This window comes from Bactrocera oleae, chromosome 5 (assembly GCF_042242935.1).
Source record: "Bactrocera oleae isolate idBacOlea1 chromosome 5, idBacOlea1, whole genome shotgun sequence".
Taxonomy (NCBI): domain Eukaryota; kingdom Metazoa; phylum Arthropoda; class Insecta; order Diptera; family Tephritidae; genus Bactrocera; species Bactrocera oleae.
In genome coordinates, this window is record NC_091539.1 from 74,170,191 (window position 1) to 74,191,004 (window position 20,814).

At 32.1% G+C, this 20,814-nt stretch overlaps 2 protein-coding genes across 2 annotated transcripts; both read left to right on the forward strand.

Moving 5' to 3' along the window:
- Positions 1-5,145: 5,145 nt before the first annotated feature.
- On the forward strand, positions 5,146-11,101 carry LOC106614643 (scoloptoxin SSD14). The gene is made up of 7 exons (XM_014230482.3): positions 5,146-5,338; positions 5,589-5,750; positions 5,816-6,027; positions 6,127-6,523; positions 6,576-6,995; positions 10,283-10,523; positions 10,576-11,101. Exons 1-7 carry the CDS (start codon positions 5,241-5,243, stop codon positions 10,852-10,854), a joined length of 1,809 nt encoding a protein of 602 aa, XP_014085957.2. The 5' UTR covers positions 5,146-5,240; the 3' UTR covers positions 10,855-11,101.
- A 3,040-nt stretch (positions 11,102-14,141) lies between these two features.
- LOC106614617 (glutathione hydrolase 1 proenzyme) lies at positions 14,142-20,781 on the forward strand. Its single transcript, XM_036365121.2, has 7 exons — positions 14,142-14,345; positions 17,124-17,276; positions 17,338-17,552; positions 18,321-18,714; positions 18,791-19,228; positions 19,291-19,531; positions 20,258-20,781. The coding sequence occupies exons 1-7, from the start codon at positions 14,341-14,343 to the stop codon at positions 20,546-20,548; spliced, it is 1,737 nt and encodes a 578-aa protein (XP_036221014.1). The 5' UTR covers positions 14,142-14,340; the 3' UTR covers positions 20,549-20,781.
- Positions 20,782-20,814: the final 33 nt, after the last annotated feature.

Consider the following 20,814-nt stretch of genomic DNA (forward strand, 5'->3'; position numbering starts at 1 on the left):
CATGCGCTTCATACGATTTTTTTAAGGAAATGAATGGCTTTTTGCGTGCCACTCGCCCATGATATCCAACCCTTTTTAATATTATTCTTGCTGTGTCTTGTTGCTGCATATTGTTTTTTTAAATCGTATTTTTACATCTTCTGCTATTTGGGAAGCGGTTAAACGCGGATTAACCTTTACAAGAGATACAACTTTGCGTGTTTCCCGATCCGTCGAACGTCCAGATCGAGGCTTTAAAGTAATAATTCCCGTTTTTTTTTTTTTTAAATCTGGATGACGTATCACATTCTGTTGACAACTCGTCTAATTTCACGAAAGCTTTTACCGTCCTCCCTTAATTTTAATATTATTTTCCGCTCATCAACACTTATTTCTTTGCCTTTTGCACTTATTTCGATTAAAGCTGAATAATTCGATAAATTTACTCACAAATTGCAGATTTTTCCTTCGCTTATCTAAATCTGTATTATTGACAACAACTCACAAAAAATTATCAGGTCTTAAACGCGTAGAAACTACAATAAACTAATGTAATAAGCAGTGAGCGGAAACTTTTTCTTCTTATTCTGTATTAGTAGAATTCAAAAAATGTCGTTAACTTTGCAAACGCTTATACGCTAATTCGGCGACTGTAATGCTATTAGCATGCGCATCTGATATTCTGAAAATCACTTCAAAAACACATATATTTTTATTGAAACATATATATAACCCTATATCTAACTCGATTAGTTTTAGGTGATACAAACAACCGTTAGGTGAAAAAAACTATTATACTCTGTAGCAACAAGTTACGAGAGTATAAAAACCAAAGAAAAATACATATACAAAAAACACATCCTTGACCAGTACTTGGACCTGAGCATCGTTCTTACCATGAATATGTATTTTCCACTATAATAATATGCTGCTGAAGAAGAGTTTGGTTGTACGTTGTTGTTATTCGCATGATGCTTAGAATTTGCGAAAACGTTAAAATTAAGGAGATCATGACAGAAAAAAAGGCAATATTCTTTCCGATTTGTCTACAATTTCGAAACCTATTGACAATTCATGCACTGGATTAGGCGGTAATATAAAAAAGAATACTAAGAGTAAGGCAAATATCACAGAAAATAGTGAAATTAAATCTTCTAATTCATCTAAGCAACTAAAATCTATAGAAAAAGAGCAAATTGATGTTAAATTAAGAGGTCAATTAATAGTGACAGCAAATGGTCATTCGATGGATTTCCCTTACTGCAACCATTGGAATCATTACCGCCTTTGCCCGCATTAGAAAACATTGATATTTATCCATATTATTAAATTTTAATGGAAAAGGAAGAATTAGAGGAAGAATGCTTAGAATTTTCGTTCTAATATATAAGTACATAAATACATACAAAGGAATATTTGTTTGTGTTTTATTGCACATATGGTGAGGCATGTGTGAAAGTATTGTAATTGTTATTTTTATACTTTTTTTCGCAATGAAGCAAATGGAATTTTTAGGCTATGACGCAAAACAAACAGCTGATTTGATGTTACCACGAAAAAATTATCAAGCTTGTCACACTGGTACTCGGTAGAACGATAATCTGTTAATTTTACAAAAACAAAATGCACATAAAAAACTACCGATTAACGGCTAACGAATCAACAAAGCTGGTGTGAATACCCCTAATATGTTATAGATATATGTAATATATGTTTATATATTATTTGAATATTGCATGTGCGATGAGAAGATGTAGACCTTTTTGTAAAATTTTGGAAGATTTTCTGGAATGAGTTGAGAACTAGCAGTTATTGAATGAATATATTATATATTTTTCAATACTAGTAAGTTTCAGATTAGAGATGCACAACTGCCTATACAAAATGGACCTGTTTGTATTTGAAATAAGCAAGTTATGGATATTTTGAGTCACAACGAGTACGGTCGTAAGTTATTTACAAGGTGCGTTCCACAGTTAACAGGACTCTTAAAAAAAAGACAGAACAAATAATTTTATCGGCAAAATCAATTAATTTTATTCAAAATAGTCTCCTTCTGCTTTAATACAGCTTTTTGCACGGTCCAAAAGCATGTCGAACGAGTGTTTTAGCTCGTTGCCCGGTATGGCTGCCAGTATGCTGGTGCAAGCCTTTTGGCGCCACTAGAGTTTACTTTGTTACTTTTTTACTGTTTACTTTGGAATGCACCTTGTAGTTAGTTTTGAAAACCATTGATGATTTGTAAATTGGTATATCACTAAAGTCCGTATAAAAGTCATACAAGGTTTAATAACTACACATACATATTATGTACATATGTATATATATATTAAGTAGATTAATATATATATTTTCTTCTTTTTTCTTTTATGCTTAGGTACTACAAACTCTAAAGTAACAACTGCGATTATTGAGAACAATACTGATATCGTTGAGCAAAGTGCCAAAAATTTAGATCTCATCGGAGTTGAGAAAAAATTACCGTTTCATAATGAAGAAGAAACAGATATGCGTGGTGATAAAAAAGAGAAGGGAAATATATTGGATTACGTTAAAACCCCACATTATAAGTTACTTAACAAAAATACCAACGAAAATTTGTTCGAAGTTTCGGATCTAACGAATAATGCAAACCCAAGTTCAAATAGTTTGGAAACCTATTTTACCGAAAGAGGTAGTGAACATAATACAATTATTAACATTGACTTATATGATGACCAAATAAGTGTTAGTAGCATTCAATCATCTCCATCATTAAGCCTTGACGGTATAAATACCAATCTTATGCAATTCCCATCAGGTGGAGAAAATGTAGATGAAAATAGTGGTATTTTTGACAACATTAATTGCAGTGGCGAATACTTCGAAAATAGTAGTAGATGGACAAAATGATGATAGTTCTTTGAGCGAGCGTTTTTTATCTGTAGTAATTCCAGTGGTGGCTGGTAATTCATATTTCAGACTTACAAAAAAGTGTTTAATAATTCAGCATCGAAGTAGTCATGTAAAAATTAAAACAGAGAGATTTGAGAAAAAGAATTTCGGAGGAGTAATTTTTTTTTTTCGTAATTTTAGTGGATTATTTTAATTTTTTTTAAAGACAAAGCTCATACATGGTGATGCATCCTATCAACCGATTCGTTTTTTCAATTTCCACTGGTTTGGTTGGCAAACTCTTGCATTCTAATATTTCTTTTCATTTCAACATTAGACAGAGAAAATATTTTGTATTCGTGATATCATTATATCTGATTTTGCCTTAGTTCTGTTTTTCCATGAACATGATATTATTTTCAAAATAAAAAGTAGATTTTACTTATAGTAAATTGACAGTAAAAATACTTAAATATTTCAAACCACTTAACAAACGATATATACTATAAAAAACTATAATAATTTAGCTATTTTTATATATTATATACTATTATTATAGTTAAGGTGTAGCCATCGCCGTCATGGGACACTGAAATGATATCTATGGCTAAGAGCAAGTAATAGGGTTTTCCACAATTTTTTTATTGTGGTCATTTTAATGTATATTTTTGCTCAGTTAATATTATATTTTTAGATTAATACACTAATTCAGAATAATTAGGAGTATAATTTGCAATAAATGCATATATAAGTTGTATGACTAAATGCCAGTCACAATATGTTAGCTTTACTTTGAAAGATTATATAACATCTGTTGCAAGATTAGACTGATAAAGGGATTGCAGGCTGTGAATTTTTATCACTCCTTCAGAATCTGGATCCAAAACCGTCTGGCCATATTTTTTTTATAAACCAAGCTTGAATAAAAAACTAAAATCTAATTCATCAACATTTGTTAATATACTTTTTGCAGCATCTAAGGTCAATACTGCTATATTTTTTAAAATAAAGCTGGCTTTTAATTGTTTTACAATTTATTTTCTGCAAAGATAACGTATATACACATTTCTATACTTAAAATAATGTTTACATGAATTTTTCTACATTTTATATACATATACACATATACATACATACATAATCATTATAACGCTGACAAGAACTCATAAGAATGTGAGGCAACTTTTTGTGCCTGAAAATATCACTTTTCTTTGCAAATTGGAATTAAGATTCAGTATGGCGATATTGTTTCGTTGACTATCAGATCACTTTTCATATTTTGTCTTCCGATGTTCTTCGTAGTCATCCTTTCAAGAACACAAAATATTTCCAGAGTTGTTTGCATACTCATAACTCGAATTCGAAGAGTTTATGTGCGCATGCGATTCGTATAGTTGGAAAATAATTCAATTATTGCCTATGTTTATATTGTAGTATCCATTTTTAATAACTAATTATAAAAAATCCGTGACGAGAATAATAATTTTTTTAATTACATAGGGTATATAATTATGTAATATTGCTTTTATAGTTTTGGTGATCACTCCAACTATATATTTGTACAAAATCGTTTACTTTAAATTGGTATTGTACTGTTCGTACTACAAGTATGTATCATTTAGCATTTTGTCAGGTAAAATATATGTACAAAATAATTACATACATAAGTAATAAAACTTCTAAAATTGGGATAAAATGTCTTTTAATTATCTTATCTGATAACGGTCCAAAAATAGATTTAGATTCATATTCTATTCACTTGTTAGAGAGGTTGGTTATTATTGGGACGCGACCATTGTTACAAAATAACAATTTGTATAAAAAAATGTACAAAAATTCACCAAATAAAGAGGGTTTATGAAGATTTATATCCTTTGAATGTATAAGGCAAAGCAATGGCACAGTAAACACATCTTGAAAATTTCTATAGGTCATAATTACCCGGGTGGGTATTTGCTTGTTATAATATAAAGTAAAAATAATATTTACTGAAATTTTAATATAGCTTTTTAAACAAGGGAGTAAATTGTAGCAATGTTTGTAAAAATTGTAGATTATCAACATTTGGGTGGTTTTTTCCTGACTTACGACCGATGCGAAAACTTGAAGAATTGATTTGGGAGTAAAATTTTAAAAAGTATGCAATTTAAATAACTCCATAAGGATTTCGCGACACTACTGTATATGTACATAGTTTAACATAATGTGCAGCAACTTTAATATCTCCATTCATAAATTGAACAGAAAAGGAGTAAAGTTTAAACTTTTATATATATCATATACCTTTTATATATTTATAATATATAATATAAATACGAGTACGTATTAAGATTGTAGTGTAGTGTGTATTAGAAGGATTTAGAGGGTTTACACTCTAAGCCGACGATATGAGGAATAACGATAATTATATATCAAGGACGCCATGGAGAAATATACAGGCTACTCAAATAAAATCTCCGCTGTTGGCGAATAAAGCCAACATAAGGTTTATAAATATGATTTGATAAGTACACAATACATATCTATGTATGTATATACATATGTAGTATTTTGATAGTGTTGTTTCATTTTTGACAACGTCATTTGGTGAATTGAATTTGAATGAAAAATGAACGCATATCTGAATTTTTTATATCATCCCAAAAAAACCATAAATTTTAGTAGTTCCAAATTTGAAAAAAAAAACACGAAATTTCATTTGAATTAAAAAAAATAATAAAAATTGTTCTGTATAGCTGCTGCAAAAAATACGCCAAAATTTGGGTAATACTTTTTCTAGCCATCATTGGCATTTCATTGGGTTTGGCTCTTGTATTAAGAAGTAAACATGATGGGACATTAAAGCTTGGTTATGGTGTTATTGTTTCAAATGGTGATGGCTGCGCCGAGGTTGGAGGGTAAATAGAAAGTTGAAGTAATTGCAACAGTTTACATGATATCATTATTTGACACAAACAATTAGAAAAATATTAAGCAACGGTGGCTCGGCAGTGGATGCAGCGATTGCTACATTACTATGTGAGGGTGTGATGCTGCCTCATAGCATGGGGATTGGCGGTGGGTTTGTGGCTACAATTTACTGCAAGGAAACAGGAAAAATTGAAACACTAATCGCGCGAGAAACCGCGCCAGCTGATTCAGATGAGAAAATGTTTATTAACAAAAAAATTACGGGTATAATAATGAGAATATAATAGAATTTTAAAAATAATTACAATCTTTTGTATAAATGTGGTATACCTATTACACAATTGTAATCGACGATGTACGAAGGCGCTCTAGCTGTTGCTATACCCAGTGAAATATATGGATATTGGTGTTTGCATGCTAAATATGGAAAATTGCCTTGGAAGGTATTATTTGAACCGACAATTGAGCTATGCTTTAAAGGTCTTAAAGTTTCAAAATATCTGGCGGATGTATTAAACTTATATTGCGATCGCATATGCAATGAAGTCTCAATGGCTGAGATATTTATTAATCCAAAAACTAATGAGCTGTACAAAGAAGGGGAAATAATGTATCGCCCAAAATTAGGTGAAACGTTGAAAATAGTTGCTGAAGAAGGGCCAGGAGTTATTTATAATGGTGGGAGAGTTGGCAAAAAGCTGGTACAAGATATACAAGAAATGGGGGGAATTGTTACAGAGTCAGATTTAAAAAATTATGAGTAAGTACTCTGCCAAATAAATATACATTATTTTATGCAATGTACTTCCCAGAGTACGTTGGGAAGATACAGTTGAAGTGAAATTTAAGCATGGTTATACCTTACATACCACCCCATTGCCAACTAGTGGTGTTGTGCTGGCTTTTATACTGAATGTTATGGAAACAATGTATACAAAAAATGAACCGGTATTTTGGCAGCGACTGATTGAAACTTTCAAACATGCATATGGACATCGAACCTTACTTGGCGATATTCACTTTGAACCGCATGTTTCTGAAACATACAGAAATATGCTTGACCCTAGTTTTGCTGCCAAATCTCGAGAGCTTATCTTAGACGATCGCACATACATTGATTTCGCTCACTATGGTGCGAACTTTACAAATGAAGAGGACAGGGGAACAGCCAACATTGCTATATTAGCACCAAATGGGGACGCTATCGCAGTAACAAGTACAGTAAACAGTCAGTAAGTAAAGGATTTTTTAAACTTATTTAAAAAATTCCAAATGTTCCATCCGAATTTATGTATCATTTGTGCCCAGTTTTGAAGCTCTCGCAACAGGTATTTCTGGGCACCTTAAGGCATCTATAATGTACTAGTAAGACCACGCGTTGCTTTTGCTAAGCTATACATATTATATTATATAAACTATTCAATACAGTGAAAATATTATTTACGAACAAAGGCGAAAACGTTATTGCCGGTATAAGAGTCCAACTGATCGTACTTGAGGTTTAATTTTGAAAATATTTTTTACAAATATTTGTCAATTAAAAAAAGAATGAATTTCCATTTGGCATTTTGATGAAAATTTAATATTTTTGGAATTTTGAAAACACAGCAACATGAAATATGAAATGAAATTATAAATTGTTTTTCTGTTAACGTAATTAAGATATAAACTATCATATCTTTTAGGTTGGATCAAACTGAACACAGTGTGCAAAATTTCACTAAAATTGGTTGAGTAGTTTAGGAGTTAACCCCGGAGAAAACGTGACATGAAATTTTTATATGCATATGTATATATTTATACATAGTGTAATAATATACATCTTTATATATTTATTTCTTCTGTGCGTGTGTATGTTATTGAACTCCTCCTAAACGGCTGGACCGATTTTGATGAAATTTTGTGATGGTTTAGATTCACAATTTGATCAACTAGATAATGGGTGCGTTCGAGCTACGTAATAATTGCAGCAGTACAGCTACTGTGTTGCATATTTGCTGATACTCTGCTGATGTGCAGACAAAAATTTAGTTTTGCCGATTATTTGCATAAATTGCGAACAAAAAATGACAGCAGAACGTGATGCTGTTGCACGTGTTGCCAAAAATTCACGCAGAACGTGATACTTTGACAAATTTGCAACACTGCTGTCGTGATTGCCATCTCGAACGCACCCAATGTTTTAACAATGTATTTATTTATTTTTTAAATTGTTGTTGATGTTAGAACGTTTTATATGGAATTCCGGCAGACTGCGCTGCAGTTGTGTCAGATATTCAAAAGTATATTTGAGTTGCAGTTGCGAATGGTAGATGGCGCTGAGATAATATTCTAACATAGCAGAAGGGCATTCATAAATTATGTAAGGGAGGGTAGTGAACTTTGTATTACGTAAGATTTTAAATTTAAAAATTCATCACTTTCGCGGTAAGAGTTTACCTTTTACACAGGGATTCAAAAGAGTCTAATTTTTTTCAAATTTTCTTTTGGTGTCGCTCTGTGCATTCACACGGTCAAAAAGAGTCCAGCAACTCGAGTCTAGTTTTTCTGCATTCCTTTTCACAAAATGTTCGTAAATATTTGTGCGGTTCGACTGCGCAACACCGCGCAACACTGCGTGCTGCGTATTTCATTTGTATGTTGAGATGATGGTCACACATTTTGCTTGCAATGAATTACCATGAATATGGTAGAACAATATGCATAATACAAGTACCTACCCGCTAAATAGTTTCAAAGAAATACTAAAGACGGGAATTCCCTAATCCACAAGAATGTATTGAATATCCGCTACTAATATTTTCAAGGCCAAATTTATAATAGGAATTTCCTAATCTTTAAGTGTTAAAAATTCATAATTTCTTTACTCCGTATTAAAAATTCATAATTTCTTTACTCCATAATCTATATATTAATTTTCTCCTTATTTACAATTTGTCACAATATTTCTATTATTCTGTGCATACATATTTGCATATTACATACAAAAATAGATAACAGAACTTAAATTTGCGATCGAATTCATTTGAAACCGAGCACTCTTGCAACCATTCAAAGAATTTGAAAGTGAAAAGGAATGCTGAAAAGGGTAGCAGCGAGCTGTTACGAACAAGAACACAAAGCGTGCCACCCGAACACGAGTGGCACGGTCCCTTCGTCTTTTCTCGTCGTCGCTCGCCCACAATAAACTGGTTTGAGACTCTTTTGAGTCCCTGTGTAAAAGTGCACTTAGTGCCGTTTCACATTGGGATGCAAAAGAGTCTGATGTTTTTCAAATTTTCTTTTGGTGTCGCTCTGGGCATTCACACGGTCAAAAAGAGTCCAGCAACTCGAGTCTAGTTTTTCTGCATTCCTTTTCACAAAATGTTCGTAAATATTTGTGCGGTTCGACTGCGCAACACCGCGCAACACTGCGTGCTGCGTATTTCATTTGTATGTTGAGATGATGGTCACACATTTTGCTTGCAATGAATTACCATGAATATGGTAGAACAATATGCATAATACAAGTACCTACCCGCTAAATAGTTTCAAAGAAATACTAAAGACGGGAATTCCCTAATCCACAAGAATGTATTGAATATCCGCAACTAATATTTTCAAGGCTAAATTTATAATAGGAATTTCCTAATCTTTAAGTATTAAAAACTCATAATTTCTTTACTCCGTATTAAAAATTCATAATTTCTTTACTCCATAATCTATATCTTAATTTTCTCCTTATTTACAATTTGTCATAATATTTCTATTATTCTATGCATACGTATTTGCATATTACATACAAAAATAGATAACAGAACTCAAATTTGCGATCGAATTCATTTGAAACCGAGCGCTCTTGCAACCATTCAAAGGATTTGAAAGTGAAAAGGAATGCTGAAAAGGGTAGCAGCGAGCTGTTACGAACAAGAACACAAAGCGTGCCACCCGAACACGAGTGGCACGGTCCCTTCGTCTTTCCTCGTCGTCCCCTCGCCCACAATAAACTGGTATGAGACTCTTTTGAATCCCTGTGTGAAACGGCACTTATACGTGGAGTGTGGTAATAGATGCATCCTTTTAGTTAACACAACTTCTTTATTTCACTTTATTCATACAGTATATGTATTCACAGTATATACTCACATGCTACTGATCGGTCGAATTTGGATAAGTGTACATGTAATGACGTTAGCTATTAAAATAACTCTTGAATAATAATTTTCATCAAAACGGTCCAGATTGTTACAGTTTATTAAAGAATGTTTGAAATTTTCGAATTAAAGCCGTTTGTACAGGACAACATCTGTCGGGTCTACTAGTATATTATATATGTATAATATATAGATATAGATACACATAGATCTATCTGCTGCTCAATTATTTATTAGACTCACTTATATGTATACTTAACGTAACAGTGTAGAGATTACTTGTACTTTTTTGAAATTTCTTGAGATCAGATAAAAAATGGTGAACAAAATTTATTATAAATTAATGAATATTTAAATATTATTTTAATATTATTTCATTGGAAAAGTTTTGGTTCCAAAGTTCGATCCCGTCAAACTGGAATTATACTTAATGACGAAATGGATGATTTTTCGACTCCAGGAGTTATAAATGCATATGGTATACCATCTTCACCTTCCAATTACATAAAACCTGGCAAGCGTCCTTTAAGTTCAACATGTCCCAGCATAGTGCTTGATCAAAATGGAGATGTTAAGTTAATGGTAGGGGGTGCAGGAGGATCTCGAATCACTACCTCTGTTGCTCAGGTACGAGGAATTTATTGATAAAAAATACATATTTATATGCAATTTTTTATAGGTTATAATCCGGTATTTAATGCTAAATAATACATTACAAGAATCTCTTGATGCTGGACGTGTACATCATCAGCTGGCACCTATGCAAGTAGACGTAGAACCAGAAGTACCAGATCTTGTTAGCAGTTATTTGTTAAAAGTTGGTCATGATATTAATTATTTGGGTGGAGATAAAGCATATTCAGCTCTAACTGCAATCGGCCTAAAAACTGAGATGCCTCAGGCCGCATGTGATCGTCGTCGTCTGGGAAGCTGGAAAATTATTGTTCCAGATGTTTAGTGTCCAAAGAACCACTGATATAATATTTCACGTGGCTTGATCTCAGTAAACCTGCATTGCTGCTGATTTCTATTATCAATCAATTCATTTTAAAGTAGTCTTCTAAACTATATTATAAATCAACTTATTCATATACATATATAATATAAATATTTCGGTATTCCGTGAAACATTTTTCTTGATACTTGTACTCTTAATATCATGACAAATAAATAATTTTTGAATTTGATTAGAAAGGTTATAAAAATGGTTTTCTAATACATCATCCAAAAAGAAAATACTTTTCTGACCGGGTACACCTATGCAAGCTCTCATTAAAATTATCAGTTACTTAGTCTTGATAATTAACACGAAAACAATTATAATATTTACTTTAAGTCAAATAACCGAAATGAATATATCAGAACACACAACTTTGCAAAAATAGTGCTTCCAAGCATCATCTTTTACCTAAAATATGACCTGACATAGCAGCTGACTTTATACCAAACATATCAAATAATCTATAAGGTATAGTATTGAAGTTCTGAGAGTCTTTGTCTCATAATTATGAGCTTTTGTGTTAAGAATGGGTGAAATCAGGTCAATATTTCCCCTAGCATCTAAATGCATAATTTAAAAATTTTCGATCTTAACTTCATACCATACATATTTTGGTGAACATGTAAGTTGTCTTAATGAAATTAAGATAAGTAAATGCCAAAAATTAGTTAAGTCGGCCCACAAATTACCCCAGCTCCCATAAACTAAATGATCAGAATGATGAGACGAGTGGAAATCCGGATGACTGTCTACCCGTCCGTTCGTCCGTCCGTCTGTGCAAGCTATAACTTGAATAAAAACTGAGATTAACTTGACGAAACTTGGTAAGCATGTTTCTTGGCACCGGAAGACGGTAGATATTATAGAACAAAATCAATAAATAACCATAACTAAGCTCCATTATAAGATACAAGACTGTTATATAGTACAACGAATCGATTTGTGAGGGGCATCTTCAGTTGAAAAAAAAATTAAAAGTGGACGTCGCCCTATAATACGTTTAATATGCATATTTCCTAAACCAATAAAGCTATAATAACCAAATTCACATAAGACAAATATTTTTAGCACTTCTATCGACGGGTGAAAATAATCGGATGTTCGCCCACTCCCTATATAACGGTTTTGATTAAATCTACTAAAAGTGCAATAACTTATTAGATAAACAAGTCAGAGACATTAAATTTTACACATATGATGGTACATATAAGCTTTATAGGGACCAATACAAAAGTTGGAAAATGAGCGTGGCACCGCCCACCTTTAGGTGAAAACCCATATATCCGGATCAACTTGACCGATTTCAACCAATTTCGATACATAATATTCTTCTGACATTCATATGTTACAGGGCGAAAATGGATAAAATCGGACAACAACCACATCTACTTATCATGTAGCACAATTTTGAATTCCATTCTAGGTACCGAATATGTGGACCCCAGTACCTATAGTGTATCTTTAAATGAAAATATTGGTAAATGTGTGATATATATAATAAAAAAAATTAAATAAGTGCTTAAAAATGTGACCCTTATGATAAGCTACCACAAATTTCCTTGAATGCAACGCCATGAGATGTAATTTTTCACTGTAATTTCAAATAATCGCGTCCGTGTTCTCTGAAGGTTGGCATACTTTTAAAATGATTATTTTGTAAATGTTTTGGAAAAGAGTGTGCATCCAGTACAAAAAGCATTTATTTTGACAAAAATTATTATACAAGTGAGCGAATACTTTCAAATTTGAAATGAAAGGAAAACATACGGCCAATTGGCGAGAGGCATACAAAGAAAGCACGCCGACGTTTCAGAGAAGATCGTTAGCGAAATTGTGAAGGAGAAATTCCAGAAACACTCTACATGTCATGCTTCATACTCGTATGCATATGTATAATATTATAACTATTGGTATCTTCCATACTAGGTGTGGTAAATGTATTCAGTTTTGTAATCAACGCAGAAAAGTTTTAATAAATATTTCACACGAATTTAAACTCAATTACGAAGCCTTTTATTTTCGTACATACATATGTATATACTTATGTGTTTATTCATATCAATTAGTATAAAAAACTTAACCAATTGAACGGAACCGAACGGCGATTGAGAGATACTCATAAACCGGTTCTTGAGTGGTTCGAACCACTAAACCGAACCTCATCGATTTTTGTAGTGGTTTGCAGCCCTTTAATGAAATTAAATGGATTAGTTTTCTTGAAAATTATGTGGTTTGGCGCTGAATCAGAATATGTACCTTGATCTAAACCTCATATCCGTAATACAATGAATTCCGAACCTCTGGTTGACGTATTGCACATCAACTCAATATAAATTAAATTTAGCCTTTTCTGCCGAGATCTCATTTGAAGGTATTTTTAATATAATTTTGGCTGACGCGAACTAAAATATAACTATAAAACTGAATCTTAGTTTAAGACCTTCAATATAAGTAAAGAATATACCAAATTTTATTGTAATTCACGATTTCATCGAATAGTGGATTTTTAATTCTTTCGCAACATTTTTTTAATATGAAGTTTGCCAGCATCTGAAGAGATTTCCCAGGCTTTGATTCTTGCAAGTTGCAAGAGTATAAAATGTTCGGTTACACCTGAACTTAGCTCTTCCTTACTTGTTTAAAATAGAGTTTTGGCAGCACATGATAGTATTTTTTGATCTTTGCAAATTGTAAGAATCTCAAATGCTCGGTCCCACCCGATATTATCCTTACTTTGCTTATTTTGCTTAAATGCCGAGTAAAAATAAATACATACATATACACATATTTGCTACTGCTTTTAACTTTTCACAAAAAAGGTAGACTTCATACTTTATATTAGTTGAATACTGTATATATGTACTATATAAGTACATATTAACAGTGCCAGATTAAAACCATTAATCAAAGTTTTAAATAAAAACAAGTTTGTACATAATGGTTAATTCCATGTAACGTAGTGTGTGATTTTTGTGGGTTGGGAAGTGTTTATTGAAAGCTGGAATAAATTACATATTTATTTAGAGTTACCCCCCATCATCTAATAGAGTAAATTCTTATATTATTGAGAATTCCATCCAGTTATTTTTATAAAACGTTCCATTGTACATAATATGTGTATATAGTACATATGTACGCATACACCTTTCAATATGTCACTACGTTCATTTTGTATGTATTTACACTGCCATATCAAGTATAAGTTTCTGACGACAAGTTTTCACAGATTTTCTGACAACATTCGTCAAGCTTATTTAGTAGAGTTTTGATCGTTCAGTCGACCTCAACCCGCATTGCAGTTCGTAAATTTGTTTACGTTGCATATGGATAACGAAATTTCATATACACATTGAATAAAAAAGTTTTAGTTAATTGACAATTTAGTTTAAAGAAGTTAATAAAAGTATAGATTTCCATATTTTGACAGTTAGCACGACGATAATCATGAGGTAAGCAAATGAGATCTTAATACTTATAACACCTGTATTACGATAACCCTCACATGTACATAGCTAAATGAGTTTGTGCGCGAAGTATTGCATTTAAAATAAAAACTGTAAGTTCAATTAGAATTTAAAAAATGCGAATTATCATATAAAATATTTGTCAACGGAAAATAAATTTACTGAATTTAAATACTGGATATGTGTATATAATAATACACAGAATTCTGGTATTAGGTGAAATTCACAAAGCAAATACACTATACACACTTATGTATAAGACTTGATTTGATATTACCTGGCAAAGCAAAACAGATCAAATTTTAAGTACGGGATTGTTATAAAGTAAAACACTTGAGTTCTTATTCCCACATTCCTCCTACATGCGTGCATGTGTCTACAAAAAGTTTTTAAGATGTACCACTTTTGTATTTTGCGAATAAGTATGTTAAAGAATGATTAATGAATTGATTAATGATATATGAATCCATAATTCTTACAGGAAAAACTGGCACGATTTATTTCAATCTAATTGTCGGATATTCTATAAAATATATAGATAAATGATCAGCACTTTCGTCCGTCTTTATATATGTAAACTAGTCTCTCAGATATATCGCTCCGAAATTTTGTAAACGTCCTTTTCTCCCCTAGAAGCTGCTAATTTGTGGAAACGGCCGATATCGGACCATTATTGAATATAACTGAGTTATTATCAAAAACCACATACTTGTACAAACTGGTCGATCAAAATCAAGTTATTGTAAGGAATATTTTGTATTTGTTAAGGGTATTATAGCTTCGGTGCAACCGAGTTAACGTTTTTGCTTGTTTTAGTTATCAGAAGCCCAAGACCCTTTTCTCGACAACATATTGATTGTATATACATATGTCTTCTTTTACCGAATTTTCTCATGATTTCTATTCAGTAAATGAAATGTAGCGCATAAAAAATTAAATTATTTGAAGTATAAAAAATATTTTTATTTGCACATTTCCGTTTCTTTCCTTTGCTGTTGCTTATTACATTTAATTGATGTTGACTTCGAGTGATTTTTACTGACATCGTTCAGTTTTTACGATAACATCTCCTACATTGCTATAGTAATCAAAGTTCCACCACACTTTCATTTATTACAACTGACTATCAAACTAAGTCCAAACATTACTAAAATGAATACCACAGCATTTGAAAATGCTTCAACAGCAACTAATATTCTTAGATGTTCTTATATATGTATGATGGAATATGCATATGTATATACGCATTTTTATTTTCTCTTCAAATTTTGAAAATATGCAGAAAGATGTCGGCCAATGGCAAAGAAGTTTGCCTAGTATGTACTGTAAAAAAATATTTTTCAGTTATGCTTTTGTTGTTTTTTTAATCAGCTTTTCAAGGTAAATTGAAATTTATTACAAATTACTATGAGTATAACTAAGTTTCAATATATCGTTTTATAGTGTACTAATTATCAAACGGGAAGTCTCCGTTTTTAGAAAAAACATAGTAAATCCAAAACAGTGTTACTTTTTATGGCTTAATCAATTTGAAATACCCAACATGACTATGAACCGGTTTTTATCAAAGTTCATAACGAAATCTTATATTGTACAATAAATATGGGGAAAAGTCATGCGTCATAATGATTTTTAATTATATTTCAAATTGTATATCAAAACTCTAATGAGATAATGACAACCACCTCTACAATACATTTGTATTACCTTATACTAGTAAATACAACTTATCACAGCTAATGAGCTATATTAGAAGACATCTTTTTAATTTTGCTTATCTTAAAACGTGCATCTGCTCACCGTCATTTGATTACGAAGTTCTTAATCAGGAATCATAAATTCCTTAATATTAAAGTTAATTGGTTCCATAAAAGTCATATGCATATATATTTACATGTTTATGTATGTACATATGTAAATACATGTGTGTAAAATTTTTTCCTGCTTGTGGTCGTAATAAAGTAACGAACTATATATTTCGATAACATATTTAGTACACTGTTATACCTGTTAATTTGTTTATTCAGATTGTCTGCTTAATTTTTTTCCGAAAATCCTTTTGTAATGACGATGATGATTTGACGTTGAGGAACAATTTTTCTTGATTCAAAATTTGAAGTTTGAGTTGGTTTTGGTTTGGTTGGTTGGTTTGGACGATGAAGTGATCTGCTAGTAGTATACATATGTATATAAACAAGTATGGAGAGTATACTCCGGCAATTTCCAAAGATCAAAGACGGGGGCTTATTTTCCGGTGTTGACAAAAGTTTATGTTAAACAAGTAAGGAAGACCTCAGCTCGAGTGTAACCGAATATTATATACTTTCGAAAGTTGCCTGGGAAAAATATTCAGACTTTACTAATTTTGACCCAGGAACATATTATAATTAGGAAAATATTCTCTCTGAATTTCAATTATATATCTTACACATTGACCGATATTTTCGGAATAAAGTCAGATATAAGTACTGGGGTCAACATAATATTTGGTATTTTTATCTTGGATGTGAAAATTATTGCTGTGGTATTTATTTACCATAATTAGTTATCACACTATTAATAGTTTTCATATATTAATTTTAACTCAAGTTATCGTAAACACGGACGGATGGACAGACATTCAATTCGTCTATCATCCTGATTACAACTCTTTAACTATTCTATATTAGTTTTAGGTGTTTAAAGCAACTGTTAGGTGAACAAAACAATTAAAATCTGTAGGAACATGTGGCGATAATAATATGAATTATTTAAACTTTGCAGAATAGTTTTTAACAAGAAAGTACTGATATGGGCAGTGATAGTAGCATTGATTGTAGTTGGTGGGATCCTTGGATTGGCATTTGGTTTAAAAAATGAAAGACATATTGTTGCCGCGGTAGTTTCCAATGGAAGAGGTTGTGCCGATATAGGCAGGTACGTATAAATCATAATATTTTGCCGACATTTTTTATATGGGCAAATAATTTTATTGTAGTCAAATGTTGAATGATGGTGGATCAGCTGTGGATGCGGCAATTGCAACCCTAATTTGTGAGGGTATCATTCTACCACACAGTATGGGGATTGGCGGGGGTTTCTTTGCTACAATATATACCAAGTCCACTCGTAAAATAGAGACTTTGGTTGCACGAGAGATGGCTCCTTCTCGATCTCGAAAAGACATGTTTGTTGGGGAACAAAATGTTAACGGTTAGTACAAGTTAACAGAGAATGTATGATATATATTGTATATGATCTTTTTGTTTTATGACTATTAATTATCTTAATTTTTCTTTGGAATTAATGCGTAGGGTTCTTTTAATGCCAGTGTAAGATATATAAATAAGATTATTGTTGGTATATTATTTATGAGACATTATGTAATCCATATCATACACATACATATTTTTGAATAAGCAAAGTTTATAAAAATTTACAGCTGAAATTTCGGCTTTATCTTAAATGTTATTTCAGTGTGCGTATTTCTCACTTTGGTTTACAATTGCTGCTATTCTGTACTTATCACAATCTTCCATATCATACATAAAAGCGATCCATTCACAGTTTTTTATTGTTTTATAAAATTATAAAAACAAGTAAGAACAAGACAGGGCTACGTTCAGTTGGAACCCAACACTATTTACTCTCTTATTAATAGCGTTTCGGTGTAGAATTTGTGAGATATAAACGTTCACCTATGAGTAAGTAGTGTCAACCCTACAGTTCAATTCTTTAATCGTATATTAGCTTAATTTTACGTTTTTATACATAATATATTTTTGAAGCAATTTACTTATCTACAAATTTACAATACTAATCCAATACCTAACCGATTTTCATCATTTCAATATTTACTGATATTATGGCTTGTGCGAATAGACAATAGACATAGTGAATAAAACTATAACAATCTAGAGTGGAGCAAAATCTTGCGAAAGTTTTTTCTAATCGCTGAAAGGAAATATTTTTTATACAAAGGTGCTCGTGCTGGTGCTGTACCTGGAGAGGTACTTGGATATTGGGAAATGCACAGAAAATACGGTCGCCTTCCATGGAAAGTGCTATTTCAACCAACGATAAAATTATGTAAAGAAGGTCATTGGGTTTCTAGGTACCTTGCTGCAGCCATACAATCTAGGCTGACCGAAATTCGCAACGAACCTTCAATGTCAGAAATTTTCCTAAAGGAGGATGGTACACCATTTGTGGAAGGAGATTATATGAAGCGAATTCAATTGGGTATTACACTAGAAAAAATTGCTGAAAATGGTGCCGGGGAGCTTTACGGAGGCGGAGAAGTCGGTAAATTGTTCATAGAAGATATTGAAGAACTTGGTGGAATTATTACCGAAGATGATTTGAAAAATTACAAGTATGTTTCTAAATACAATAGCAACATATCTGTTTAATTAAATTAAAGTAAACATTTATTGTTTATCATTGATTAGAGTACGTTGGGAGGACACTAACCACATTATAGCAAACGTAACAGGGGGATATACTCTTTATACCACACCTCTTCCATCTAGTGGCGCCGTACTTGCATTTATGCTAAATGTTTTGACCGATTCTTATACTGATAATGAAGAAATTTACTGGCAACGTGTGGTTGAAACATTTAAGCATGCCTATGGCCAACGCACAAATTTGGGTGATATGGAAAATGAACCCGACCTAAAGCAGACAATTGAAGAAACATTTTCTAATTTAATTAGCCAAGAGTTTGCAGATCATGTACGAACATTAATTTTTGATAATAAGACATTTAATAATTACGAATATTATGGTGCAAACTTCACCTATGTAGAAGATCACGGAACCGCTAATATGGCGGTATTAGCTGCGAATGGCGATGCTGTAACTGTTACCAGTACAATAAACAATTAGTGAGTGAAAACATTATTGAATCCAAGTATCGATCAAAATTATTAATTTACTAATTATGTAGTTTTGGTGCTAAAGTTCGATCACGTCGCACTGGTATTATTCTTAACGATGAAATGGACGACTTTTCCACGCCTGGCATAGTGAATGGTTTTGGAATACCTGCCTCCCCTGCCAATTATATACATCCCGGAAAAAGACCCATGTCTTCTATGTGCCCGGCAATTATACTTGATCAAGATGGCAATGTACGAATGATGGTTGGAGCGGCTGGCGGAAGCAAGATAACCACTTCAGTTGCGACGGTATTCATAATTTATTTTATGCATATATGTATACATACATCTTGATATACATACATATGTACGGGAATTTTCGTTTTTTGAAAAAAATATTTATTCAATCGTCTACATAAATGTTGTCACCTTCAAAATAGTCCTCATTCGATGTTATGCATTTATGTCAGCGCTTTTTCCAATCGTCGATACACTTCTCAAACTCGAATTTTGGGATAGCCTTTAGCTCTTTCAGCGATGCGCTTAATGAAATCTATCCTTAGAAAAAGTAACACTTAGCCAAATCTGACGAATATGGAGGCTGGGGCATCGTAACACTATTGTTTGTGGCCAATAACTTAGAAACAAGCAACGAAGTGTGAGCTTTTAACACACGTAAATCGCCAAGCTCATAAAAACACGTCTAACCTTAGTGGCTGCTACAAACAAAGTAAGCAATGAATCCAAAAGAAATTTGTATCGTGTTTCAGCGGCATGTATATCAACGTAATAAAAAAAGTTTGACAATTCGACTCTTCAACCTAGCGAAATTAAAAATTTTTAAATTCCCGTTATTTTCTGAACACACCTCATACAGGTATATACCTATATGGTAGTATATAAGTACAATCACAACCGAGAGTATGTAATTCGAATAAGCTTACATTGCTGAATCCAATCAAACTCAAATAGCTCTTTGATTTTATAATGTTATAAAATAATATAAATGTTGTTATATAATATATTTATTTGTAGGCAATCATCAAATATCTTATTTTAAATCAGTCATTAAACGAAGCTATAAATGGAGGAAGACTACATCATCAGTTAGCCCCAATGCAATTAGATATTGAGCCTGAAGTATCGCCATCAGTGTATGCATATCTCAGTAAAGTGGGTCACATTATAAATGATTCATCAGAAGGTTCGGGATTTGCTGCTGTGACTGCAATCGGTGTACGTGACGGCATTCCAGAACCATTTTTTGATCGACGACGAGTTGGAAGCACTTCCACGGTATCCCTTGAAAACAAAATGGTACATTAAAAATAATTGGCAATGCGCGGAGTAATTACTTAAAAGCAACTAATACAAACTGGTTAAAGTCTGTTATATAAGTTTGTTCATGCAATAATTGTGATATTAATATACTAACGTTAGATATTGATTGGAGAAGTATTACCTACTTTAGTTTCAACTATTTAATTTAAAAAAAAATAAATTTAAACTTGGAAATGTTTTTTTGGTAAAATACAATTTTTTTTATAATATTACATATACATATTTGCATATTTTACCATTTATTTATAATT

What these genes read in the sequence shown, in the direction of transcription:
- LOC106614643 (XM_014230482.3), top strand. Translation starts at nt 5,241, where the DNA reads ATGAGGAATAACGATAATTATATATCAAGGACGCCATGGAGAAATATA. An exon ending in TATTAACAAAAAAATTACGG is followed by an intron (nt 6,028 to 6,126) that starts GTATAATAATGA and finishes CGATGTACGAAG; the next exon opens with GCGCTCTAGCTGTTGCTATA. An exon ending in TCACTACCTCTGTTGCTCAG is followed by an intron (nt 10,524 to 10,575) that starts GTACGAGGAATT and finishes AATTTTTTATAG; the next exon opens with GTTATAATCCGGTATTTAAT.
- LOC106614617 (XM_036365121.2), top strand. An exon ending in GATGATTTGAAAAATTACAA is followed by an intron (nt 18,715 to 18,790) that starts GTATGTTTCTAA and finishes ATCATTGATTAG; the next exon opens with AGTACGTTGGGAGGACACTA. An exon ending in ACCAGTACAATAAACAATTA is followed by an intron (nt 19,229 to 19,290) that starts GTGAGTGAAAAC and finishes CTAATTATGTAG; the next exon opens with TTTTGGTGCTAAAGTTCGAT.